Source organism: Etheostoma spectabile, chromosome 3 (assembly GCF_008692095.1).
Source record: "Etheostoma spectabile isolate EspeVRDwgs_2016 chromosome 3, UIUC_Espe_1.0, whole genome shotgun sequence".
Classification (NCBI taxonomy): Eukaryota; Metazoa; Chordata; class Actinopteri; order Perciformes; family Percidae; genus Etheostoma; species Etheostoma spectabile.
In genome coordinates this window covers 15,878,990-15,900,790 of record NC_045735.1, presented here as the reverse complement: position 1 = coordinate 15,900,790, position 21,801 = coordinate 15,878,990, and the positions used below count along the sequence as shown (strand labels likewise).

The following is a 21,801-nucleotide window of genomic DNA, read 5'->3' as shown; positions in this document are numbered from 1 at the left end:
CCAGGGAAGCAGAGAAGAAGAAGAAGTGTGATTAAAAACTGAAAATAAGGCAGGGGAGAGTGAAAAACATGTTTTTTGGATTTTACTGAAGAGTGAGATACACAGTACTTCACTAAAACGGATTTATGTCAGTCTTTTTCATTTTTCCTTATCAATGTTTAACACATCTGTGAGGGAAAACTGCGTAATTATAGGGCTGCAACTAACGAATATTTTCACTGTCTACTAATCTGTTGATTCTTTTCTTGATTAATGGATTAGTTCTTTGGTCTATAAAATGTCAGAAAATGATAAAAAATGTGGGACGTCCTTAAATGTCTCGTTTTGTCCACAACTCAAAGATATTCAGCTTACTGTCCCAGAGGAGAGAAGACACTAGAACATGTTCACATTCAACACGCCGGAATCACAGGATTTTGACTCAAACTGATTAATCGATTATCAAAATAGTTGCAGATTAATGTAAAAGTTGACAACTAATCCCTTCATTGATTAACCTTTGCAGCTCTCTGTAATGCAGATGTTTTAGTAATCCTGAAACCTAAACTGGACAGTAAAGCTAACAAATCCATCCCATCTTACTTTGCTCGATGAAATTGCCTTTTAACTCTTTCAAGTGTCAGGCCGAATGGGAAAAACAGTTATGCATCCCTCTTGTAGTTTAAACTATTTAAGGATTTATTTGTTAGAGTTGTGTTGTCTGTCTGAGGAAGGAGGAAGCCATCTGCCTGAGCTGTTCGCCCAGCTGACACTCCCACACGTTTTCAGAGAGCCTTGGGGACCTGATCTCTTTGGTTGCTAGAGTGACCTAACTTTTCATTTAAACTATGACAGTAAGCATAAAAAGTTTTATTGGTTATGAATTGGTAATGTAATCAAACACATTGGAAACAAGGCCTATTCAAACTAGCAGAAGTGTAAAAAATAAGAACTACACTCTCCTGGTTGGTGCCCAGACTGAAGCGAACGGCCTCGATCACTCTCCTATCCTCAGCAAATGAATAATTCCCCCTTCTTAAACATGAGCTTTGAGTCATGGCCACTGAGACTGACATCAAGGATGGAAACAAAAAAAAAAATCATGCGGGGTGGCAACCATATATTTCAACTCCCTGATTCAATTGGCATGTATGGCGTGGTGAGTTTAGCATAAGCTGCAGTGGCCATTACTCCCCATTAACATGGCTGGAGGCCACGGAGAGGATTGAATGTGTTAGCAGGGGCTAGACACCTGGGATACCTCATGGATCAACGACCTTTGCATAATGGTCAATTTAAAGCCAGCGGTGACTAATGCAGAACGCCGCGAAGCCATGGTGAAAACATAAGGGTCCTGGATCCATCTGCATCCTGATCTGCATCAACAGGCCACTGTGATGGATAACAGGTCAGCCAAAGGTAAGGACACAAAACACCAAGGGGGAGCAGCAACCCGCCACACAACATCCATACCTGTTTAAACTCAGAGTTTCCCATCATGCACTGCAAGGTGTAGATGATCGGGTCCCCCTTCATGGGCGGCAGGGCCTCCCATGTGACTTCGCAGGAGTTGTCATCCAGGCGCTCCACTTTGGGGACTGGAGGGTGGAGCAAGAGAGTGCAGTAAGAAACCACAAGACAAACAAGAAACAACAAGAGCTCAATCAATCAGATCAAGAAGGATTCCTAGGGCGCCCGGATAGCTCAGCAGGTAGAGCGGGCGCCCATCTATAGCGCAGTGGGCCCGGGTTTGACTCTGACCTGCGGCCCTTTGCTGCGCGTCATCTCCCCCCCACCCCTCTCCCCTTTCATGTCTTCAGCTGTCCGGTCAAAATAAAAGCCTAAAATGTCCAAATAAATGATTTGTAATAAGAAGGAATATGAGTTACTGTAGATTTACTTCAAGTGTCATAATACTGACTAGTGGAAATACTAATTACACCTGCATCTGCACACTGCAGCTCTTGTGAGGCATCACTGACCCTATTTGTAAAGTTAGTAAATGTTGCATGCAGGCCCTGTACCACTGAGCTGTGAGAAAGACAACACTGTGTTTGGACTCATGCAGTGCAATCCACCAAACCTCAGGGTTAGAATTCAGAACAAACCACATTTGCTTAAGCCGGTTGTAGCTTTGAATTACGAAGGCAAAACAGAAGACACCAAACTTCTAGGAAACACATGTCACATGTGCTGTGGACCTTCTGTTTGAATCAGAGCTTTGTTTTTTTTTTCTTGCTACAGAAACTATTTGCTTTATTACAAGACAGCTTTCTTTGATATGTGCAGTGGCTCAGTGGATGAAATAGGAGTGAGTTCTAGACAACTTTATGTAACTTGTTCCCCTATTGGCAGGGTGCCATAACTGTGAGTCATGCTCTGCTTAAGGTACTGTAGGTGGCATTTTGTTTTCAACTGGTAATCATTAAATAAATCACAGTGGCCGGGTGGATTAAACCCATGCTGAAACGGTAAGTCGGAATTCAAACAGAGGATGGTTGAGAGTCCACTCCACTGTTTAGGGAGACAATCATTGTTGAGTAACACTGACAGACTGCTCGAATCAAAAGAGGTGCCGCATTGAGAATAAAACCCACGTCCTCATTACTGACTTCAATGTGTAGGATCAAAAGAGGCTTTGCAGAGGCTGGATGAGACTAGAGCGCAGCGCTGAACAAGCCGACTCATGATGACAGCAGACAAGTGAATCTCGGGCGGCCGGGTCTTAATCAAACACGAGTCAAACATGGGTCAACTGAGGTTAAACGCTGAGCATGCTGGGTGTCTGTGTCAGCAGTGTTTGTAAAGATAATAAGAGCTGGTCTACATCAGGTAGAGAGAAAGAGCTACATCGCTACAACTTAGCGCATATGAAGACATGAGAAAAAAGTTCTTTACAAAAAAAACTAAACGTAAACTCAATGATTTTGATATACACTCTGACCAAACTAAAATGCAACATCTACTGGGAAAAAGTAGTGTCAGCGCCACAGAAGCAGCAAGATATGGCAGCACCGCGCCATACAACAGCTGGAGTTCACTCTGCCTTCTCCTTTACACCTCTACTGCACATGTTCTTCTTAAAAAAAAAAATAAAAAAAAATAAAGGATAAGTTTCTAATTCTTTTTAAAATTTATGTTTTAGTTTACTCAACAACATGTAGGTTTCTTCCCTCATCTCATTATTGTTTTCATAGTTACTTGAATTGTATTATCCTTGATGCTTTGGCAATAATGTTCACCTGACATTCCTGTCAAAGCATACTGAATTAAAAAATTTAATTGAGAAAGAAAGAAAGAAAGAAAGAAAGAAAGCAGTGTACCTTTGACAGGGGCTGGAGGAGAGCGTGGGGTGGTGAATGTGTAAACATTGGAGAAGGGCCCTTCGCCCGCCTCATTAAAGGCCTGGATGCGGAACGTATAGGAGGTAGACTCATTAAGCCTCTGGACTTTGTGTGTGTGGCATGGTCCTTTATACAAGGATATAAATCTGCAATGACAGGAACATGAAAAAGAGAGAGAGAGAGAGAGAGAGAGAGAGAGAGAGAGAGAGAGAGAGAGAGAGAGAGAGAGAGAGAGAGAGAGAGAGAGAGAGAGAGCGAGAGAGAGAGAGAGAGAGAGAAGAGAGAGAGAGAGAGAGAGGATTTAATGAGCAAAATATAGCAAAAACCAAACGAGACAAGTGACTCCTCTGTCTGGATATATACAGTGGCATAAAGCACATCACTTCCTGTCTTCTTATATTGTAACAATGTCCCATATGGTGCATTACTTTCTACGCACCCCCACCCTCCTTGATCCAGTTATCTGAAGCTTTTGCTCAAACACATGGTCTCCTCTCTTATCGGTTTCTCTCTCGTCAGGTGACTTGTCCTCATCTGACTAATGAGCCACTGACCTGCCGCTCTTGTCCCCCATCTGCAGCTGATACTGGAGGGCGTCTGAGGTGGCGGCTTTGGCTGGGCCATCGCCCCACTTGAGCCTGAGGGTCTGGTGGCTGAAGGCAGTGCACTCCAGGCGGGGTGGCTGAGGGGGCAGGGGCTTCGTCTTCAGCTTAAAGGTGTGACTAAAGGGGCCTGCTCCCAGGCTGTTTAGGGCTTGGATTCGGATCCTGAAGAAGAGAACAGTATTTTATCTCATCTGATGTTCATGTTTAGCCTCTAATAGTATTGCTAGCAGGATATTTTATGTATAATTTATGAATCCAAGACAGACATTGTATTTCATTTAACTTAACCTGTAAAAATACACCTATTGTATGATCCTAAAATCAGAAAGAAATAAAGACAAGGCACCAGCCTGATAATGTCAAGCCTTAGGAGGTGTGTGAAAAGAAAAACGTGGCGTTTGCATCCTTTGGTACAAAGCATCATAGTCAGAGTTAATATACGAGTAGTGTGCCTGTGTGTGCCTGTGTGTGTGTGTGTGTGTGTGTGTGTGTGTGTGTGTAATTGATTTGTATCACATTCTTTGACTTGTATTCACTGAGATCCAACGGTCCCAAAGCTGTTAGCTCTCATCTGAAAGGTGCAAAGCACAAGCATGATGCAACATTTTGTAACCATTTACGCCGAGGAAGCTCCAACCTGTAGCTGGTGTCGGGCTGCAGATGGTGGATGATGTGTTTGGTGACGGGACCGACAACAACGGGCTGGCGCTCTCCGAGGTCGATCAGGTAGGACGTGATCTCAGAGCCGTGGTCACATGGAGGGTCCCAGCTAACGCCCAGGCAGGTGGACGGGGAGTAGAGTGGCGGCGGCGGCGGCCGGCAACCGCCGTCCTCCTCTTCCTCGTCTTCATCTGCGTCCACTGAAGTCTCGTACCTTCGCAGCTCGGACTCCTTCAGCGCGTAGATGTTGCTGACGGCTGCAGGCACAGAGCAGGGCGTCTGGCACAGCACTGCCTCGCTGAAGGGCCCCACGCCAGCCACATTCACAGCCTGCACAACAGCAGACAACACAGTCAGCTGATCCAGTCAACTCTCACTTGTGTCCGTGTTTCACCACAAGGTGGCATTCCAATGTAAACTGAGGGTTTCAACAAGTCCTAAGTTTTTATTTTCTAGCCATACCCTTAAGTAAGAAATAAAATGACATACTTGAAAAACTAGAACCATATGGGTTAGGTTTTCAATCAACTATTATGATGAAAGTCTGGTTTTATAGTCTGATCAGAGTGTAATATTGGGGGATGGTCTGGGTACGAGTACTGCCTGTACGGTGCACAAAATAAAAAGATAAATAAGTAAATGGACTGTTCTTATATAGCGCTTTTCTAGTCATAATGACTACTCAAAGCTTCTACATAGTATAGGAACCATTCACACACTCACCACACTGCAGCAGAGGCTGCTGTGCAAGGTGCCACCTGCTCATCAGATACACACACACACACACACACACACACACACACACACACACACACATTTACACTCCGATGGGGCAGCATCGGGGGCAACTCAGGGTTCAGTGTCTTGCCCAAGGACACCTCAACATGGAACTGCAGGGCCAGGGATCGAACCGCTCTACCCCTGAGCCACAGCTGCCCCAAATTAGAACATGTACATTTCAGTCTAGGCACAAAAAAAAAAACAAGAAAAATTAAATCCTAAGCAAACACATCTTTCAAAATTACAGTTATGATTCACAAAAGGTTTCCATGTTCAAAGGCGATCGGAAGAAATAACAAAAAAAAAAAAGTTCTGACCCGCGTTTTTTACCGCTCTCCTATTTTATTTGATGTTTCTGTAATTGTGTGCCCCAGAGCTCCCTGCAGTAACACAGAGACAGAGCTCGGTTCGAACTCATGGTGTGGCACTACCGTGCCGCAGCAAAATTAGAGCTGGGATTGATAGGCAATGCTCCAACACTCATAAACAACCCTCTCTGCGCTCCATCCAAACTGTAAATGCTTGCGCTTCCAATGGGGACAGATGAAAATTAGCCTGGGCTTCAAAAAATAAAGAAAGTGCTCACCTGTACCCGGCAGAAGTAGTTTGTTGCAGGCAGCAGCCCCTTCATTTCATGGCTGAGCCCTGGTCCACTGTAACACACCTGCATGCTGCCCTCAGCCGCTCCCCACTCCAGACGGAACTCCGTCACCGGAGCTCCGTTACACGGAGGGGCCTGGAAGACAAACACCAATGAAAATGCCCGCCAGCACAGTTTCAAAATAACGCTTAGGGATGTTACGATTCTCCAAATCCACGATTCAATTTAACTTTTGATATTAAAAGAGAATTCTGGTCGATTCCAACCCAAAGCTCTGTTTTCTGTAAATGTGGAGGTCTATCAGTAGAGAGAGACTAACCAATCAGGTGTGACAGTAGAGAGAGAAACTAACCAATCAGGTCTGTCAGTAGAGAGAAAATGAGAAAATGGGGGAATTGGATGGGAGCAACAATTGATTCCCGGGTCAGCCTCTGATGTTTATACATTTGAATAGATTTCGGTAGTCCACATGGAGCAAAGCTTATTTGGATCAATTTTCGATTTAAAATCTGAATCATGACACCCCTAATAATGCAGCTGCCTATCCATGATGCATGTGACATTATAATGCATGTATGTCAGTGGGGGAATGGAGCTAGTCTTACCTCCCAGCTCACAACAACACAGCTGGGGGATTTGCATGTGGTGGTGGCAGCCTTGCACTGCTCAGGGGCCCCGGGGCCGGTTGAAACCTCACAACGCTCTGAAAGAGGTCCAAACTATTCGCACAAAAGAACAAAAACAACTGAATACAACAACAACAAATAATCATATTAAACTTTTAAAATCTGATTTAGTGAGGGAGGGTTGAAAGCATGTAGCAGGAAAAACACAAATCAATCTTTTCTCTTGTTATTGTTAGATCAGCTTTCTTCTTCTCACCCCAGCCTTGTTGGCTGCCTTGAGCCGGAAGCTGTAGGTTTTGCCAGGCATTAAGCCTCCCACAGAGCAGTCCAGCTCTGGACCCTGGTAAACCTCCCTGCTCTCCTCAGACTGTGGCCCACTCACTTCTACACTGTAGCAGGACACTGGGCTGCCTCCGTCTACCTGAGGGGGACCTGAACAAAAGCATAGCCATTGTTTATAAATCAATATACTTTTAAAAATGGGTTTCCAAAAAAGAACAATACAGTATATACACAAAGACAAATCTGCAAACAGCGAAAATAATACAAAGCTCACTGCTTTGAGGTAGCTTTTCTAGACAAATAAATGCATCAACAGAAGCTAGAAAACATCCCACACAGATTTGAGTTGGAGAGGAATGACTCACCCCAGCGCAGTTGCACCTCCCTGGCTTTGGGCTTGCCCACCAGCCGAGGGGACTGGCAGGGCCCTGGGGGCACTGCGGGAGTCTGGACCTGCAGGGTCTCTGACAACTTGCAAGGGAAGACAACACACCAATTAAGACCCAGAGAAAATTGAAAATTGACAATCTCATCTCCTCTCTCTCTCCAACACAACACGAACACAGTGGATACAAATTGGCCAGCTTATCAGACGGATTCAGGATACAACTGCGCAAAAAGGAGACAACTAGGAATGCATCGTTCAAGGTTACACCATCACACAGAGAAATATGCTGTATTGCTTTCAAAGCTGTGAAGAAAGTTAGACAGAGATTGTGTGGCAAGCGGAAAAAGAAAAAAAAATAGGCCTCTCAACTTCTGTGACAAAAGGCACACATGTGAGTGTTATGTCACATTGTGCTGCACCAAAAAGGCAGGAACGCGCCACCATGAGTCATGTTTCTTTACAAGCCCCATCATGAATACATGCATGCACTAACAGCTGATGGAGAAATTAATGAAGAGTGTCTGTGAACTGAACTAATTAAGAAAAACATCCTCCGACACACGCAGCGAGGGTTAACCGATTAGCATGCTTTTGTTTCGTTCTTACACACCAGGAAGCATAGTCTAATTTCCAAACATAGGGCACTGGATGAATGACAATTTCCTATCAAAACTCACCATAAATAGAGTGCATATCTAGAACTATTCATATAAAATGTATCAGATCAACCATTGGGATGTGGTGAGATTCATGGCTGCTTCCCCCTTGCAATTACAGGGTATGTAACAGTCGAGAAATGTATCAATAATATCAGAGCCAATAGAAAAACAGTGCACAATAATCCGGCTTTATACTTGTTACATCGTTGTGGACTACAGCAGCCAATACAGTGAGAGTGTATGTTTACATATTGTATGAGTATATGGATTGATCCTTTTTTGTAATTTTAGGTTAGACAAAAGACGTATAAGTAATTAAATCTGCGTGACAGATTCTAATTTTGATCGTTATCTTGGCCCTATTAGTACGTGCATCGATTTAAAAAAGCAGGGGCAATTTTACAAAGTCTTTCTACCTGTGATAAAACAACATTGTAACGGATTAGCAAACTCTTCGAATTCCTGTGGCAAAACACAAGGCTGTGTGCGCTGCAGTGTGTGCACATGTGCTGATGCTGAATGACTCACCGGGCTCTGCCCCCCCTCACTCATGCAGTAAACTCGCATCTGGTAGGAGCAGCCAGGCTTCAAGCCTTCACACACGTGCTCCATAGCTGGCCCCGAGTACACCAGCTCCCAAGACAAGCCTAAACACAAACACATTGCAAATGCATTGACATTGTTTAAATAAGCTTGTGTTTCTGATGTCTGACACACCATTTTCACTTAAAATACTTTAATTTACAACTTACCGCTTAAGCCCTCAGACAGCTCCACAACATACTTTGTGACTTCTGCTCCACCATTATCTTTCGGGGGCTCTAAATTGCAAAACAAACAAAGACAGAAATAATTATAAAACTGCACTAACTAAGTTCTTCAACTAGGCAATGTCAGGAAACTCACTAATCCTTTGTCTGGAAATCTACTTGAGAATGGATTTATTCCCTTAAGATGTGTGCTGAGGCAAATCAACAAACTATCAAATTTTGGGGGGAAATAGAGGAATTTGCTGCCTCTTTTTACTCCTCAACTCCAACCTGCCGCCCTTTGCTGTATGTTATTCCCCCTCTCTCTCCCCTTTTACTTCTTCAGCTGTCCTGTCATTAAAGGCCTAAAATATTCAAAAATAATCTTTAAAAGAAAAAAAAGAAATGCCAAGACTCATTTAAAGTATTAGAACCAAGACATGTAAGTGTAGATAAAGCATGACTTTCCGACACTGTGGTCTTTTTCACCCCTTTAATTTCTTCAAAAACTCATTTTGGTGGAAACACAAGAGACATCTGACAATGTCTTCAGAGCTGCAGACATTTTTCATTTTTAAAACTGGAAGCAGAGACCAAGTACAGCAGTGAGTGATGTGTTTGTCCACTGAGGTGTAGGAAAGATTCATGCTGATGTCTACATGAAGGAGCAAACTGTCAGTCATCTACTGTACGGACTACTGAGAATGTCATCTGTCTCCAGCAGATTCATATATGGTCAGGCAACGCTCAATAAGAAAAGTGGAATTGTAAACTGGCCGTACCAGGCTGTTAACTTCATTTTAAGCAGACGGCAAAGAACTAGTGGCGAAGAAGGCCGACTGTGGCGCCGCCTCACGTCTCCTCTCTCGCCTTTTTTAGAAGGAACATTCAAATGTCATTTTAGACCGTTTTGATAGCCCTACTGTATGTGTATTCGGTTGATCACATGTGATGCCAAAGCTGAATAGCTAATCAGATGGATCACACTCAACAACGCTAATTATGCCGATTCAACCTGTTGAATCTGATAAAAAAAAAGTCCACATAGGTTGACGGGTAGCAACGGAGTGTGACACAATGCAAAAACTAGGGCGACGGACGCTCACCGACATTTACCTTGGTGTGGCAGCACCATCAGACTGAGGAGTTAGGATGAGGTTAAGGGCATTTGGAAGAACATGCTCACCCCATGCCATCTTGAAGCTGTTGGGCAGGACTCTTCCTCTGATGACTGGCCTGCAGGGACTGCTGGGTCTGTCAGGGTTCGTGATGAACTCGACCACCTGGCTGGGGTTACTCTTCCCCTCAGAGTTGTATGCTGCCACCTGGAGGAAGTGCATGCATTCAGGCAGTGAAGAGTCAAATTACTCCTCAGTTATAATATTGGCAACTGTTTGCATAGATGGTCAATGAGGACAAGTGTATTATGATCATTATGCTTCCTGATGAGGAGCCCCGACTGCGAAAATGTGTATACACACACCCTGCCTGCAACTAAAATGGCCATAAACAAATAACCTAAAATTAATAAGATTCAGCTCCTTAAAATCTGCAAATACACTTCAACAAAACTATGAAGACACCACAAGCATTGCAATCAAAAAAATGAGGCAATAAGCTTTAGTGCAATTTGCATTTCAGTTCTGCATATCTGCAATAATATGGAGCTCTCTGTGAGCCTGCTGAGTACGGCTCATCCACATTCTGTACCGAGACAAACCTCACAACACCCAGCTGCCCCTCACACCGTGCAGCTAGATAATTGGAAATGAGGGAGGAAGGGAGTGTTGAGAGTGACTAATGAACATTTCTATCATTTGGGCATATGGTGGTTGATTGGGTGATACGATACTTTTCTGTCAGTACCATGTTTAGGAATGCTGTGCTGCTTTCTCTGCTTTTTACAACAACAGAGAACTATGACACAGAGGCTACACAAACGCAATACAAAACAGAATATTACAATTATGTTTAATACATTTTTATTTGTAATATGTAATAATTATATTGCAGGTCCAGCCTTACTATGAACAGATGTCAAGTTTAAGAAACAAATTGGATCATTTAATAAGGCAGACCTGCTTGGTTCTTTCAGGGAATGGTTGTAAAGATTTATAAAGAATTTGTTTAGGGCGTTTCCTCTCTAACAGGGACGTTTTGGGACCGACTGGCGGGATTGCTGATGGGATTTTTTTTGAGAAACTCAGATGCTTCACACACATCTTCAACCCAGCAGCACAGAAGATCTATACAATCACCACAGTTCCAAGGTGGGCAGCAGAGATTAGTGTCACAGATTCACTATCTGACCACAATCTCCCCTACAGTTCCTGAGTTATGGTCCTGAACAACGGCCAACACAAAAACATAAGACCTCTGGCCACGGCTGCCACCCACGCAGGGGCATAAACATGTTCAAGAAAATGAACCAATATATTAATTCAAACTATCTCCAACAAATGGAGGTGGGTAGGGGGATTTTGGACTATTTTAATAATCACCCTGCTTATCCAAATTCACATATAGAATATAGATAAAACGCAGGCCTACAATTTATTGGTGATTATTAATCTTTTAATCAACAGGAACCTTTCTCATCCACTCATCCAATTTATTGTCAGGAGCACCACGCCTCCTTCTTGCAATGGTCTCTGTAATAGGAAAAGGAGGGTCATCTCTGATTCATGCCATTTAGTAAATTGTCAAACCGGCAGGAGTGCAAGAATGTCAGAATGAGAGATGGGGAAATGAGACGGAAGCTGAAAGACAAAGAAAGAAATAGAGTGAACTGGAGAGAAAGACAATTGTCAGTTCATAAACTAGGACAGATCACTGCCGGCCAAAAAGCCACCGTGGCTCAAACGCTTTGCCTGACTAGCTTCTCACTGGGGCCCTGCATGTGATACAGTGGTGTATGCACAGTGCCCACTGCCCTGCTGGCAGAATCCTGCAACTGGATGAGTCATAGGGCCAATGGCTCAGCATCCGCCCTGCCTGAAGCCTGTCCCCTACACACATACACACTCTAAATGAAACCTGTGGATCACCAGCTTTGACTGCAAACATCGCAGGGCTCCCTTACCCTAAACTTGTACTTGGTGCTCCTGTGGAGACTCCTGACGGTGCAGGAGAGCTCTTCACCATCGTAGCTTGGCTGGAAGCCATATCCCTGGGACAAAGACAAATGACAAAGGGAGACATAAAACGACCAGGTGAGCAAAGACTCACAATACAACCATTGTAGCACAACACTGTACGTTTAATATTTTACAGAAAACCTTTAGTTGCAGACATTGCTGTGTCATCTGTGCGTTTTGAGTATCAGATGACCAGATTGCTCTATTTAAAAAGAGACTGAGAGACATACCGAGCCTTCCTCCTCCATCTCCAAAACATAGTAGATGTCATCTTCCTTTGGAGAGCTAGTGGGCCTCTGCCACTTCATACACAGCCAGGTCACCCCCGCCATCTCTAGCTCTGGGGGGAAGGGTGGTAATGGCACACTGCATGAGGTGAACAGGTCCACCACTTCACTGAACTCGCTGGGGAGGAGAGAGAGAGAGAGAGAGAGAGAAGAGAGAGAGAGAGAGAGAGAGAGAGAGAGAGAGAGAGAGAGGAGGAGAAAGAGACAGGAGAGACAGAGTGAGAGACACATGCACACACAGATTGGGACAGTGAATGGAAGAAGCGGTGACATAAAAAATGGACAACATATAATCTTGCGTGCCTACCTTACACCCAAGTCATTTTTAGCTGCGAGGCGGAAGGAGTATCTTGAAGCTGGTGAAAGCTTGGTCACTCTGTACTGCTTCTGAGGTCCATAGTAGCACTGTTCATAAATCCCAGTGCCCTTCCCCTTCAGAGACAACATCTTAGTTTAAATAAATCTCAGTGACACAAAAAACATAAGAGTGTGGTGCAGTGTTCAACATTTCCTTCACGATAAAGAAAAACTCACCTCATCCCACTGAAGAATGTAGTTTTGGATTTTGGAACCGTTGTCACATGGAGGCTGTAGATGAATCATGCGTAGTTTGTTATCATAGGTCCATCAGAAAAATATATAAAATACACATACTAATAAGACACACACCAAAGCTCAGTTATTTATCTGACTTTGAATGTATGTAGACAGAGTGAAACCAATAGCATTACAACACTAAAACTAACATTTGTAGATGGCCTATGCCCGACCGCCCTTCATTCAAAATCAAAAACCATTTCCTATTTCACTATTACTAATTACAGACACTATTACACTATTACCACTAATTACAGAAGAAGCAATCTTCAGCTCTACAAATAAGGTGCATCCAGGTGAGCACACTCTTCTATGGTTTAATTAATTCAGTGAGGTTAGCTGAGCATGCATGGTTGTTCTTGAAAGTGCCTCGCTAAACTCTCACACATTTACACTCACACGTGGGAGGTGATCTGTGTAACCACGACCATTTACTGCTAGCAATTGAGCAACTTTAATGAAGCCACAGACGGTAAAGTACCATACGGATCTCAGCAATGGCTTTTGAGAAAGGGGAGATTGCTTCTGAATCACTTTTTTCCTCTGTTACCCTGTTAGAAATCCCCAAACTGGGGATTTTAACAGGGCGATTGCTTTATAATTAACCACTACCACGTACCATATGGCTAGATAAGAGCACAAGTGTGTGGAAAATGAAACGCATTTTAGTTTAACACCTCGGTATTATTACTGTACACAACAGAGTCCATTTGTAGTGATGGGCAGGAGGGGAACAAAGCTCTCTTTACATTTGTGAAAATGTCTCAGACGAAGATTAAGAATGTGTTCTGCTCTCTTCTGCCGATAGACTCTCCACAGCTTGGTTTCTACTAAAGATATTTGACTTATTTTTTGTAACATGGTTGTCTACATGTTTGATTTATCTGTGTTCTTGCTTTCGGTCTCGTAGATGTGGTTGCTAGTTGTCCTGCACCCTTAAAAGTGTGGTTTAAAATCCCTACTCTGTGACAGCATCTAAAGACTGGAATATGTTGCCAAGAGACACAAGAAAAGCAGATACTTATTGTTCTGTTACTGATCAGCAGAAGAAATGGCTTAACTGATCATCCGACATGTGACTGCCTGCCTGCAGATCTGTCTTTTTGGCTTGCTGTCTGACGTGTTGTGTTTCTTACTTGTTGTTGTGCATTGTGCCTGTTTGAGAGTTGGCCTGTGTTTATTGCTTTTACGTGCCGACTGTATTACTGTATTTTCCGGACCATAAGTCACATTATTTTTCATAGTTTGGCTGGTCCTGCAACTTATAGTCGGGTGTGATATATCAGATATAATTGGTGAACTTGCTTACCGGTAACTTGCTTGTTGGACTCGCTGGCTTGTTATGCTAACTTAGCCTATTCAGCCTCCCAGGTGTTCTTTATGCTATTATGTAGCTGAATAACTGTTAATGTGTTATCTTAACATACCAGACACCTATTCAGCCTGTTGTTCTGTGTGCTATTGTGTAGTTGAATATCTTGCCTTTCCAGATTAAATGTCTGGTCTTGGTCTTGGATTTGTGAAATAAATTTCTAAATAAATGTGAGGTATTTTTTTTCCTCTTCATGATGCATTTTTTGACTGACTTATAGTCTGGAAAATATTCATTTTATTGTATTTTTTTTTGGGTTGCCATTTCCCAACTGGCCAGGGATACCAGATGAACATTAGTCTGCTGAGCTAACTCTGGCTCATTAACAGTTTCTTTGCTGTTGATTAATGAGCACTGTCCCTGTTAAATGAACAACTAAATGAAACTCCATCACTCATCCACATCACTCATCCATCAACTCTTTTTTTTTTTTTTTTTTCTTCTTTACCTTCCACTGGAGTACAAGTGTGTTCTTGGTCCCACTGGCCTTCCTGGGAGCATTGGGAGGATCCGGCTCACAGCTTGCAGTGGTGAAGCTCACAGCCTCTGACGGGCTTCCCTGTAAACAGTTACACAAGGCCTGGACCCTGAGGAAAGAAGATCAAAGTGTTACAACATGTCGGTCTGTAACTTAACAATGTAGCTCAAACAAAAGCAGGCAGAGGGGTGTGCTAACCTGACATGATAGTCTGTTGCTGGTCGAAGGTCTTCTAAAGTAGCACTTAGTTCTTCCCCGCTGCATCAACAAAGAAAACCACAACGTTCTTTAGTGTCGTTTTTTTAATGAAGGTCTTTGTAAAAAATCTCTGACAAGTTCTGGGGTTGATCCTTGTAGCATCTCGCAGCAGTGCTCACCAGTACATGCTCTTGTACTTCCCGTCTTTGCCGCTAAATGAGATGGAGACCTCGTAGCTGAGGGGCTCCGGGGGGCTGCAGTCGTCCTCCACGCTGCCGTTCTCACTCTCGGGCCTGGTGGGCGGATCCCAGCTCACTACTGCTCCTCTGGCCTGGATGTCTGACACCTGTCATGTGAAAATGTCATGGTTCACAATCAAGTCCACATAAAAGCATCAAATCTCAACATGGAACAAAAGCTTTTATTCCTCTTACCACGGCACGTTCCACATCTAAAAAAAATAAATGAAAAAACTGTTTACAACCCTAAACCCTACCCTAAGTCCAAAGAGCGTCATATCTGGTAGTCCTGTACCAAGTTTTCAAGTAGATTTCTTATTCCTAAATTTCCGAAACTAACACAAAACTCAGAAGGCTTTGAAGAGGAAAAGAGCCCGGGATCAGAATGTTTAAGCTGAATGCCACTTTGGGAAAGGGTTTTCAGAACTTGGCAGGGATGTGTTGTGCAACCTTAAGATTTTTTATCCTTTTTTGAGGAGGCTTAGAATAGCCTTAGCTACACTGCAGGGGGGATTCGTATGTGGAAGAAGTCAATCAGGTCAAGTCTGTGCCTCCTCCTCCCCTCTGCCCTGGGGGCTAACCTTACTCCTTCACTTCTCACAGTTTGGTTTTCAGTCCTTTAACAAAAACAGTGTGGCAGCAAAGACGGAAAGAATCCATTTTCCATTGAAGCCAAACCTTCCCCGTTTTAGACATCCTGCTATAACCATATCCTTCATCTTTCCAGTGGACTTGTTTTGCTACTTTTACAAGGAGTTTAGACCTTAGTGACAGTGTCTGACAAAGCCCATCTTATATAAGGTCAAGGAATTCTATTTCGGGTTCTGTTGCCTCCCATCCAGCTGTGGTTCAAACTGCTATTCTCCTCTTTATTTATTCACATTGATGCTGGGAGACCAGCACTACTAAATCAGGGGTTTTCACAGGTTCTTTCACAGAATATAACAAACAGGACTTTTGCATACATGTATATTTCTATCTGAATATTTGCCCAAGTCTAATATGTGATCTAAATTGTTGTCTACAAGCCACCAAGCATAATACCATGAAGACGGGAGAGCTTGGTATATTTTAGATAAAAATCCTTACTTCTTTTGAGGAAAAGCTGTTTGGTGGCACATTTGGGTAAATAAATCAACACATGGATGCTAGTCAGCAGGTCTGACTCCATTAGCAAGATGTAACAAAGAATTCATCAGGGATGTTAATAGAATGTTTAATGACGCACCACATTTGCATCATTACGGGTTTTCATCAACACACGCGCTAATAGAGTCACATAAAATCATGCAAATTGTATGGAGGAAAACAATCAAATAAGATAGCAGAAGTGAATACTAACCACTGGTGTACTGATGGTACTCAATAGTGCTAGCAGGGCCTGAGCTTCCTTATCCAGTTCTGAGGAGATAGATACAGATAAAACACACCATTATCATCATTATGAAATAAACACAAAGATAACTCAGGAATGGCATAAATAATAATAGTCAGTCTAAATATGCAATACTGACCTATTCTCTGCCTGCAAATGTTTCTGCTGGACTTCAGGGGCTACAGTAATTATAGATGCCGAGATAAATCGGCTGATATTCAGTATAATATGTATTCAGAGAACGGCAATAATGCTTTCTAGTTGCCGATTTTGCATTTTGTTTGTAGATTGTTGCATTGAAGTTAGCTTCAACAGCTGATCTAGTCAGTCACACTATGGCAAACGCAAATAAAATGGCGGAGCTGGAAGACCCGGGCCGTTCACCACAGCAACAGAGACAGACAGCTGTGTACAAGACGAGGACGGTGTTTCGGCGTTGCTCCACGCTTCTAGTGAATGGAAATGCAGCCAACATGCTAACGCTCATTCAACTGCATCCCCCAGATGTGCCAACAGGGACAAGGAAAAAAAACAAAGTAAAGCCCAAATATGTATCCAAGCTAGTTTTAAAACAGCCTTTAGACACAAAGGCAAAACGTGATAAAAGCAAATTGCATTTGAACACAACAAATGTAACAAGGCACTTAAAGATAGGGATGCACCAATCACACACAGGCCTGGGCTGTGTGTCGATACCTTTGTTCCATTCCTTCCTTCCACCATGTGGATGAGACTAAACGCGCCAGACTTTCCTAACTAAAGATCACTTTCCTTCCTAAGACTAAATAACAGATGTAATGTATTGAATGTGCATGGTGCTTTTGGATGGGCTTGATTAAATTGGTAGTATTGTACATTGCAGTACTACCACCACCCCTCCAAACATTTACTTTGCAGACATCGCAAACAGACAAACTAGTTGGCGTGGCAACCTTAGCTGTCCTTTTAGAACTACTGTAGGCTTCTTGCATTGCTTCTTGGGAGTTCTTTGTACTGCTCTGTCGATTGAATGGACTAAGACATTGTTTGACAGAATAAGGACACAACCAGATTTACTTTTTTCTTTATTCATACTGTAGAGGAGCCCAGCATGTATATAGAATGTAAAGTTGTAGTCACAGAATTTGGTACGGGGGTTCCACGGTTCACCTGTACCTGTGTTTTTTTCCTCCCCCTCTCCATCAGATTTGATCGTTTTAAAATCTTTTTAGCCAAACATGACAAGATTACCAGGTGACTACCACAGCAGGCAGCGTTTCTCCTAAGATGTTTTCCAGGGGGGGGGTGGTGACTCTCCCCCAAAACGTTGAGCATGCGTAACATACACTGACCAATGGCGGAGTTTATGTGCATGTAAGTGTGAATGTATGCTTTAATTGGCTAGACCAGCTGAGCACACAGAGTGTAGGATTGGGTGAGTCATAGGCAAGATGGAGAGCTTTTGCTTTGGGATTATTGTTGAGCCGGCACAGCGCTGTGAAACGTCCATCTACTGTCAGCTGTTGTCAGAGGACGGAGGTGAAGGAAACAAGAAAACTAAAAAAGCAACTCTCAAAATAAAACTGCCAATACGCTCATTCACAGTCATTAAGTTGTTTCCTGTATATCGATAGTTAGATTTAAAAGAAGTAATGACATGTATGATGCATTTCTGTGTACATGGGCCGCACACACCTCGCGTGAAAATGATCAACAAAATCCCATTTTTACTCCTGTAGAGCAGATCTCCACGGAGCCTACGCACCACTACGATGCTCTTGTGCCTGGTGTCGCCAGTTTCATAGATTACTGTGTAAGTGTAGAGTTGGATGGTCCGCTCCATTTTGCATACAATGTAGCCCCCCGTTTACTTAAAATGAATTGAATTTGTAAGGTGAGGAATGAGAAGCAAATTGCCAGTTATGTGTGAAAACTGCTTTGCCTCGCGCATTTGTTTTTTTGTGTGTGGAATGCATAATTATGTAATTTTGTCATTCTTTCTGGGTCAGGGGGAGTTGTTTTGCCCTCCCCAAACAATGTTAGGGGAAACGCTGGTAGTTAAACACAAGATGGCGACCCTGTGTCAAAATTCAATACAGTCTAAAATCAACTTCACAGTCTCTATAGCCTAGATTACGCTATCACCTAGTGGAAACCCCAATACAGTACAAAGTAGTCAAACTGACCGATACGTAATACAGCTATACCAGCTGCTTTAACAAAACAACAACAAAAATCATCGTATCTGCAGTTAATTGGCCAATATGGCTCATTGATGGTGGGCAGTAGGTGTCGGGGCAAGAAAAAGAAAAAAAAGTGATCGGGGCATCTATAGCATTTCTGAACATCATGTCTGTGTGCTATCCATCCATCCATCCATCCATCCATCCATCCATCCATCCATCCTATCTGATGAAATAACTACCTTTTGCATGCTGTACCAACACTGAGAATATTTCAATGCATCTACAATAATAAAAAAAATAACAATCACCTAACAAATGGGAAATGTCCTGTTTTCTTTTAACTTCAAATCTGTGAAATGTCTTTATAAATTCGGCACTGCAGATCAACATTTGAAATCTGCAGGTAAACTGAGGGGTTTTATTGTGGAAATAGCAATGGTTAGAATTGACGGTGGCCTTAGGAGACCAGAGACTAATGCATTGCAGCTAAAATACATAATTCAATCATGTGAGGGTTGCTGCCACAGTCACAGTAATTTTCAAGTTCACAAATTTGGTTTGCTAATTAGGTACATTTGTATGCCCATCTCTAATAAAATGCAAAACTCCCCCCTTATTTAGGAATAATGAAAAGTCAAAGATACATAGCAGATAACCACATGATTTGACCATCCCACTACATTTCAGTGGTAGCTTGCTCATATTTCAGTGTTCCTACATTTCATCAACCTTCTTTAGGTCATAAGGTGAAATTATTTTTCTATACACTTTCAAAATTGACAGTAATTCCTTAATTATGCACTGGTGTTGCCAAGTAGCAGTGTTAAACTCCATGATTAATGAGCAGTCAGAGTTCATGTAATCATGAATAACGGTGGCCGTGCTGCTGATCCCTCACTGCCACCAGCTGCAGCCGATAATGAGGCACTATTCTCAGCTCCTGAACACAACACAGTCCTAACATCCAGAAACAGGCTGTGAATGCTGTCTATCGGCCCACCGGTGAAGTATTGGGCCACCTGTGAACCCTCGACACACCGCTACCCTCTATGCTCCTTACCTCCTGACTCTCCATTTCTCCCCCTGCCTGTCTGCCTGTCAGGCCCGGCCACTGCATGGCTGAGCTGCCCCTGCTCCGCCTCCAGCGCATTCCCTCCGACGCCGTTGTGGATGTCCACTGTCGCGGGGCTGCTGCAAGTTTTCTGTGGCGAAGGGGGAGGGCTGTCCTTCACCTGCCCGCCTCCTCCGCCTCCCTGACGGTCCTTTAGTTTCTTCTGCAGACGCTCGTACGTTTTGCTAGTTCTGTCGTCTCTGTGAACAAACGGCGGGCGTCCGTGTTGGGAGTGAGAATCTGCAGAGATTAAAGGAACAAAAAGGCAACACTTACGAGTTTCTACGGACAGGATTAGAAAAAAAAAATACCTTTCTGGCAGCCAGAGAAGCAGGTCGAAACAGGGTGGTACTGAGGTAAACCTGCTAAGACTGAGAAACTGAAAGACTAACAGTTTGACTCAGACCTTGACTGAACAACTTTGCAAATGAAGGGCTGGGGACAAATACATAACATCTTAATATGACGATGCAGTCCAGTCACTCACCCTGCTCTGAGTAGATATGAGCCGGATGGTACTGGGAGATGTACTGAGAGCTCATGTCACCCACACCCCCTGCCATGCCCGTGTACAGGTGGGGTGGCGGGGGCATCATGGCAGGGTGTGGGATGAAGGCAGGCAGGTGGGCATGGGGCGGAGGTGGAGGGTGGTGGAGAGGGGAGTGACCCCCTGGGTGGAACTCTGGTTGCTGAGGTAAAACCAGAACCCGCCGCACTCCGTTCTCTTCTATGATCTGAGAGGAAACACACAAGAGCACAGGAAGCAGATATCATAGCTGCTCCAAGTCTCTCGGCCAGATGCCAATTTAGAAACATTGGATTGGTAGCGGTATAGAATAAATACCTGTGAAACGTATCCAGGAGGCACATAGATTGGAGGCACTGAACCATTTGGAGACATCATGGGAACCTGAGCAGGACCTGTGAAAAAGGAAGGAGCGAGATCAAACACTTTCCCTCAGGGCAAACAGCGGCTTCATCCGTGGTAAATGTGATGAGAGCATTAGATTAGAGCATAGGGTTAAAATGTTTGCCCTAGTCTGAGCTCTAGCATCAACAGCTAACAAGTTGTTCTTTTTAGTTTAAAGTTTAGTTTTAGGAAACCTTGATGAGGCTCAACATAGCAGTTACCTATATTATATTATATATAGAAAAAATGTATATATAGTAATGTTACTGTAACTTTTTCAAAGCTACAGCAAATTTTTTTTAAGAGCCGCTAGAAGCACAAACCAGAACTGTAGTCAATTTCTAACATCAAAACACAACAATAGTTGAAGAATTGATCCAAAAATTGCCTAAAATCCTAAAATTTGCAACAGGATTTTAAACTTGGAGCTTGAATGAGGCTTTGTTGGCTTGTTCCCTAATGATTTTCTACACCACCTTCTGAAAGTATGTGTGACTTTGTAATAAAAAAAAAGGATTTCAGTACAGTTGCTCATCTTTTGTATTGTACATCCAAGCATTGAAAATGCTCCGGCTGCCTTAAACCTTCTAGGCAGATAATAAATTGACTTTTTTTCCCGTAACCATGGACGACCATAGTGACTCCTCCCATCATGCCACCTATGGCATGTGACACATTGCAGACTTTCACAAGAGCCAACCTCAAGCATTCTGTCGGGGGACCATCCCTACAGTTGGTTCACTCTTCTAAACCAGCTCTTTCAACTTATATCTTTTTTTAAAACAGAGTAATAAAAGGCAGGGAAATCTATTTTTTTAATTATACATTGGCAAACGCAAAAAAAGACCACTTTGTAAAAGTGCTGAGAAACAACAAAGTTAGCTCAGCTAAGAGAAGTGATGGCTCAGCACAAAGACTGGGAGAGAGGAAGGGAGAGAAAGAAAGAAAGAGAGAGAGACAAAAAGAGAGAGAGAGAGAGAGAGAGAGAGAGAGAGAGAGGAGAGAGGAGAGAGAGAGAGAGAGGGGAGAGAGAGAGAGAGAGAGGGAAGAGGGAGAGAGAGGAGGAGGAGAAGAGAGAGAGACCGACCTCTGTGCTAAGATGGCCCATTCACACATTTCTCTTCTTACACACTTAAGACATAAAAACCGGGGCCCCTATGCCAGATGTCATGCTGGAGTGCAAAAAAGGTCCACGACACACACTGACCTCCCAGCACCTCCTGCCTGAGGAAGAGTCTCCCTTTCCTTTTGCCATAGCG

General features: G+C 43.3%; 1 protein-coding gene across 5 annotated transcripts in view; it reads right to left on the bottom strand.

Moving 5' to 3' along the window:
• fndc3a (fibronectin type III domain containing 3A) overlaps window positions 1-21,801 on the bottom strand; it is a 62,205-nt gene that overhangs the window by 2,549 nt on the left and 37,855 nt on the right. For 4 of the 5 annotated variants that reach the window (XM_032504049.1, XM_032504023.1, XM_032504034.1 and 1 more), the window contains 22 exons: window positions 20,477-20,553; window positions 20,120-20,366; window positions 19,582-19,881; window positions 16,324-16,382; window positions 14,922-15,088; window positions 14,743-14,802; window positions 14,515-14,653; window positions 12,632-12,685; window positions 12,405-12,529; window positions 12,041-12,215; window positions 11,756-11,842; window positions 9,860-9,998; window positions 8,677-8,745; window positions 8,453-8,571; window positions 7,243-7,348; window positions 6,852-7,027; window positions 6,575-6,688; window positions 5,955-6,104; window positions 4,566-4,918; window positions 3,878-4,090; window positions 3,303-3,469; window positions 1,453-1,577 (listed from right to left, as the gene is read on the bottom strand). In XM_032504049.1, coding sequence (XP_032359940.1) covers window positions 1,453-1,577; window positions 3,303-3,469; window positions 3,878-4,090; window positions 4,566-4,918; window positions 5,955-6,104; window positions 6,575-6,688; window positions 6,852-7,027; window positions 7,243-7,348; window positions 8,453-8,571; window positions 8,677-8,745; window positions 9,860-9,998; window positions 11,756-11,842; window positions 12,041-12,215; window positions 12,405-12,529; window positions 12,632-12,685; window positions 14,515-14,653; window positions 14,743-14,802; window positions 14,922-15,088; window positions 16,324-16,382; window positions 19,582-19,881; window positions 20,120-20,366; window positions 20,477-20,553 — 3,221 coding nt within the window. The remainder of the gene's footprint in view (window positions 1-1,452; window positions 1,578-3,302; window positions 3,470-3,877; window positions 4,091-4,565; window positions 4,919-5,954; window positions 6,105-6,574; window positions 6,689-6,851; window positions 7,028-7,242; window positions 7,349-8,452; window positions 8,572-8,676; window positions 8,746-9,859; window positions 9,999-11,755; window positions 11,843-12,040; window positions 12,216-12,404; window positions 12,530-12,631; window positions 12,686-14,514; window positions 14,654-14,742; window positions 14,803-14,921; window positions 15,089-16,323; window positions 16,383-19,581; window positions 19,882-20,119; window positions 20,367-20,476; window positions 20,554-21,801) is intronic. The other variant, XM_032504043.1, reaches the window with a different exon arrangement.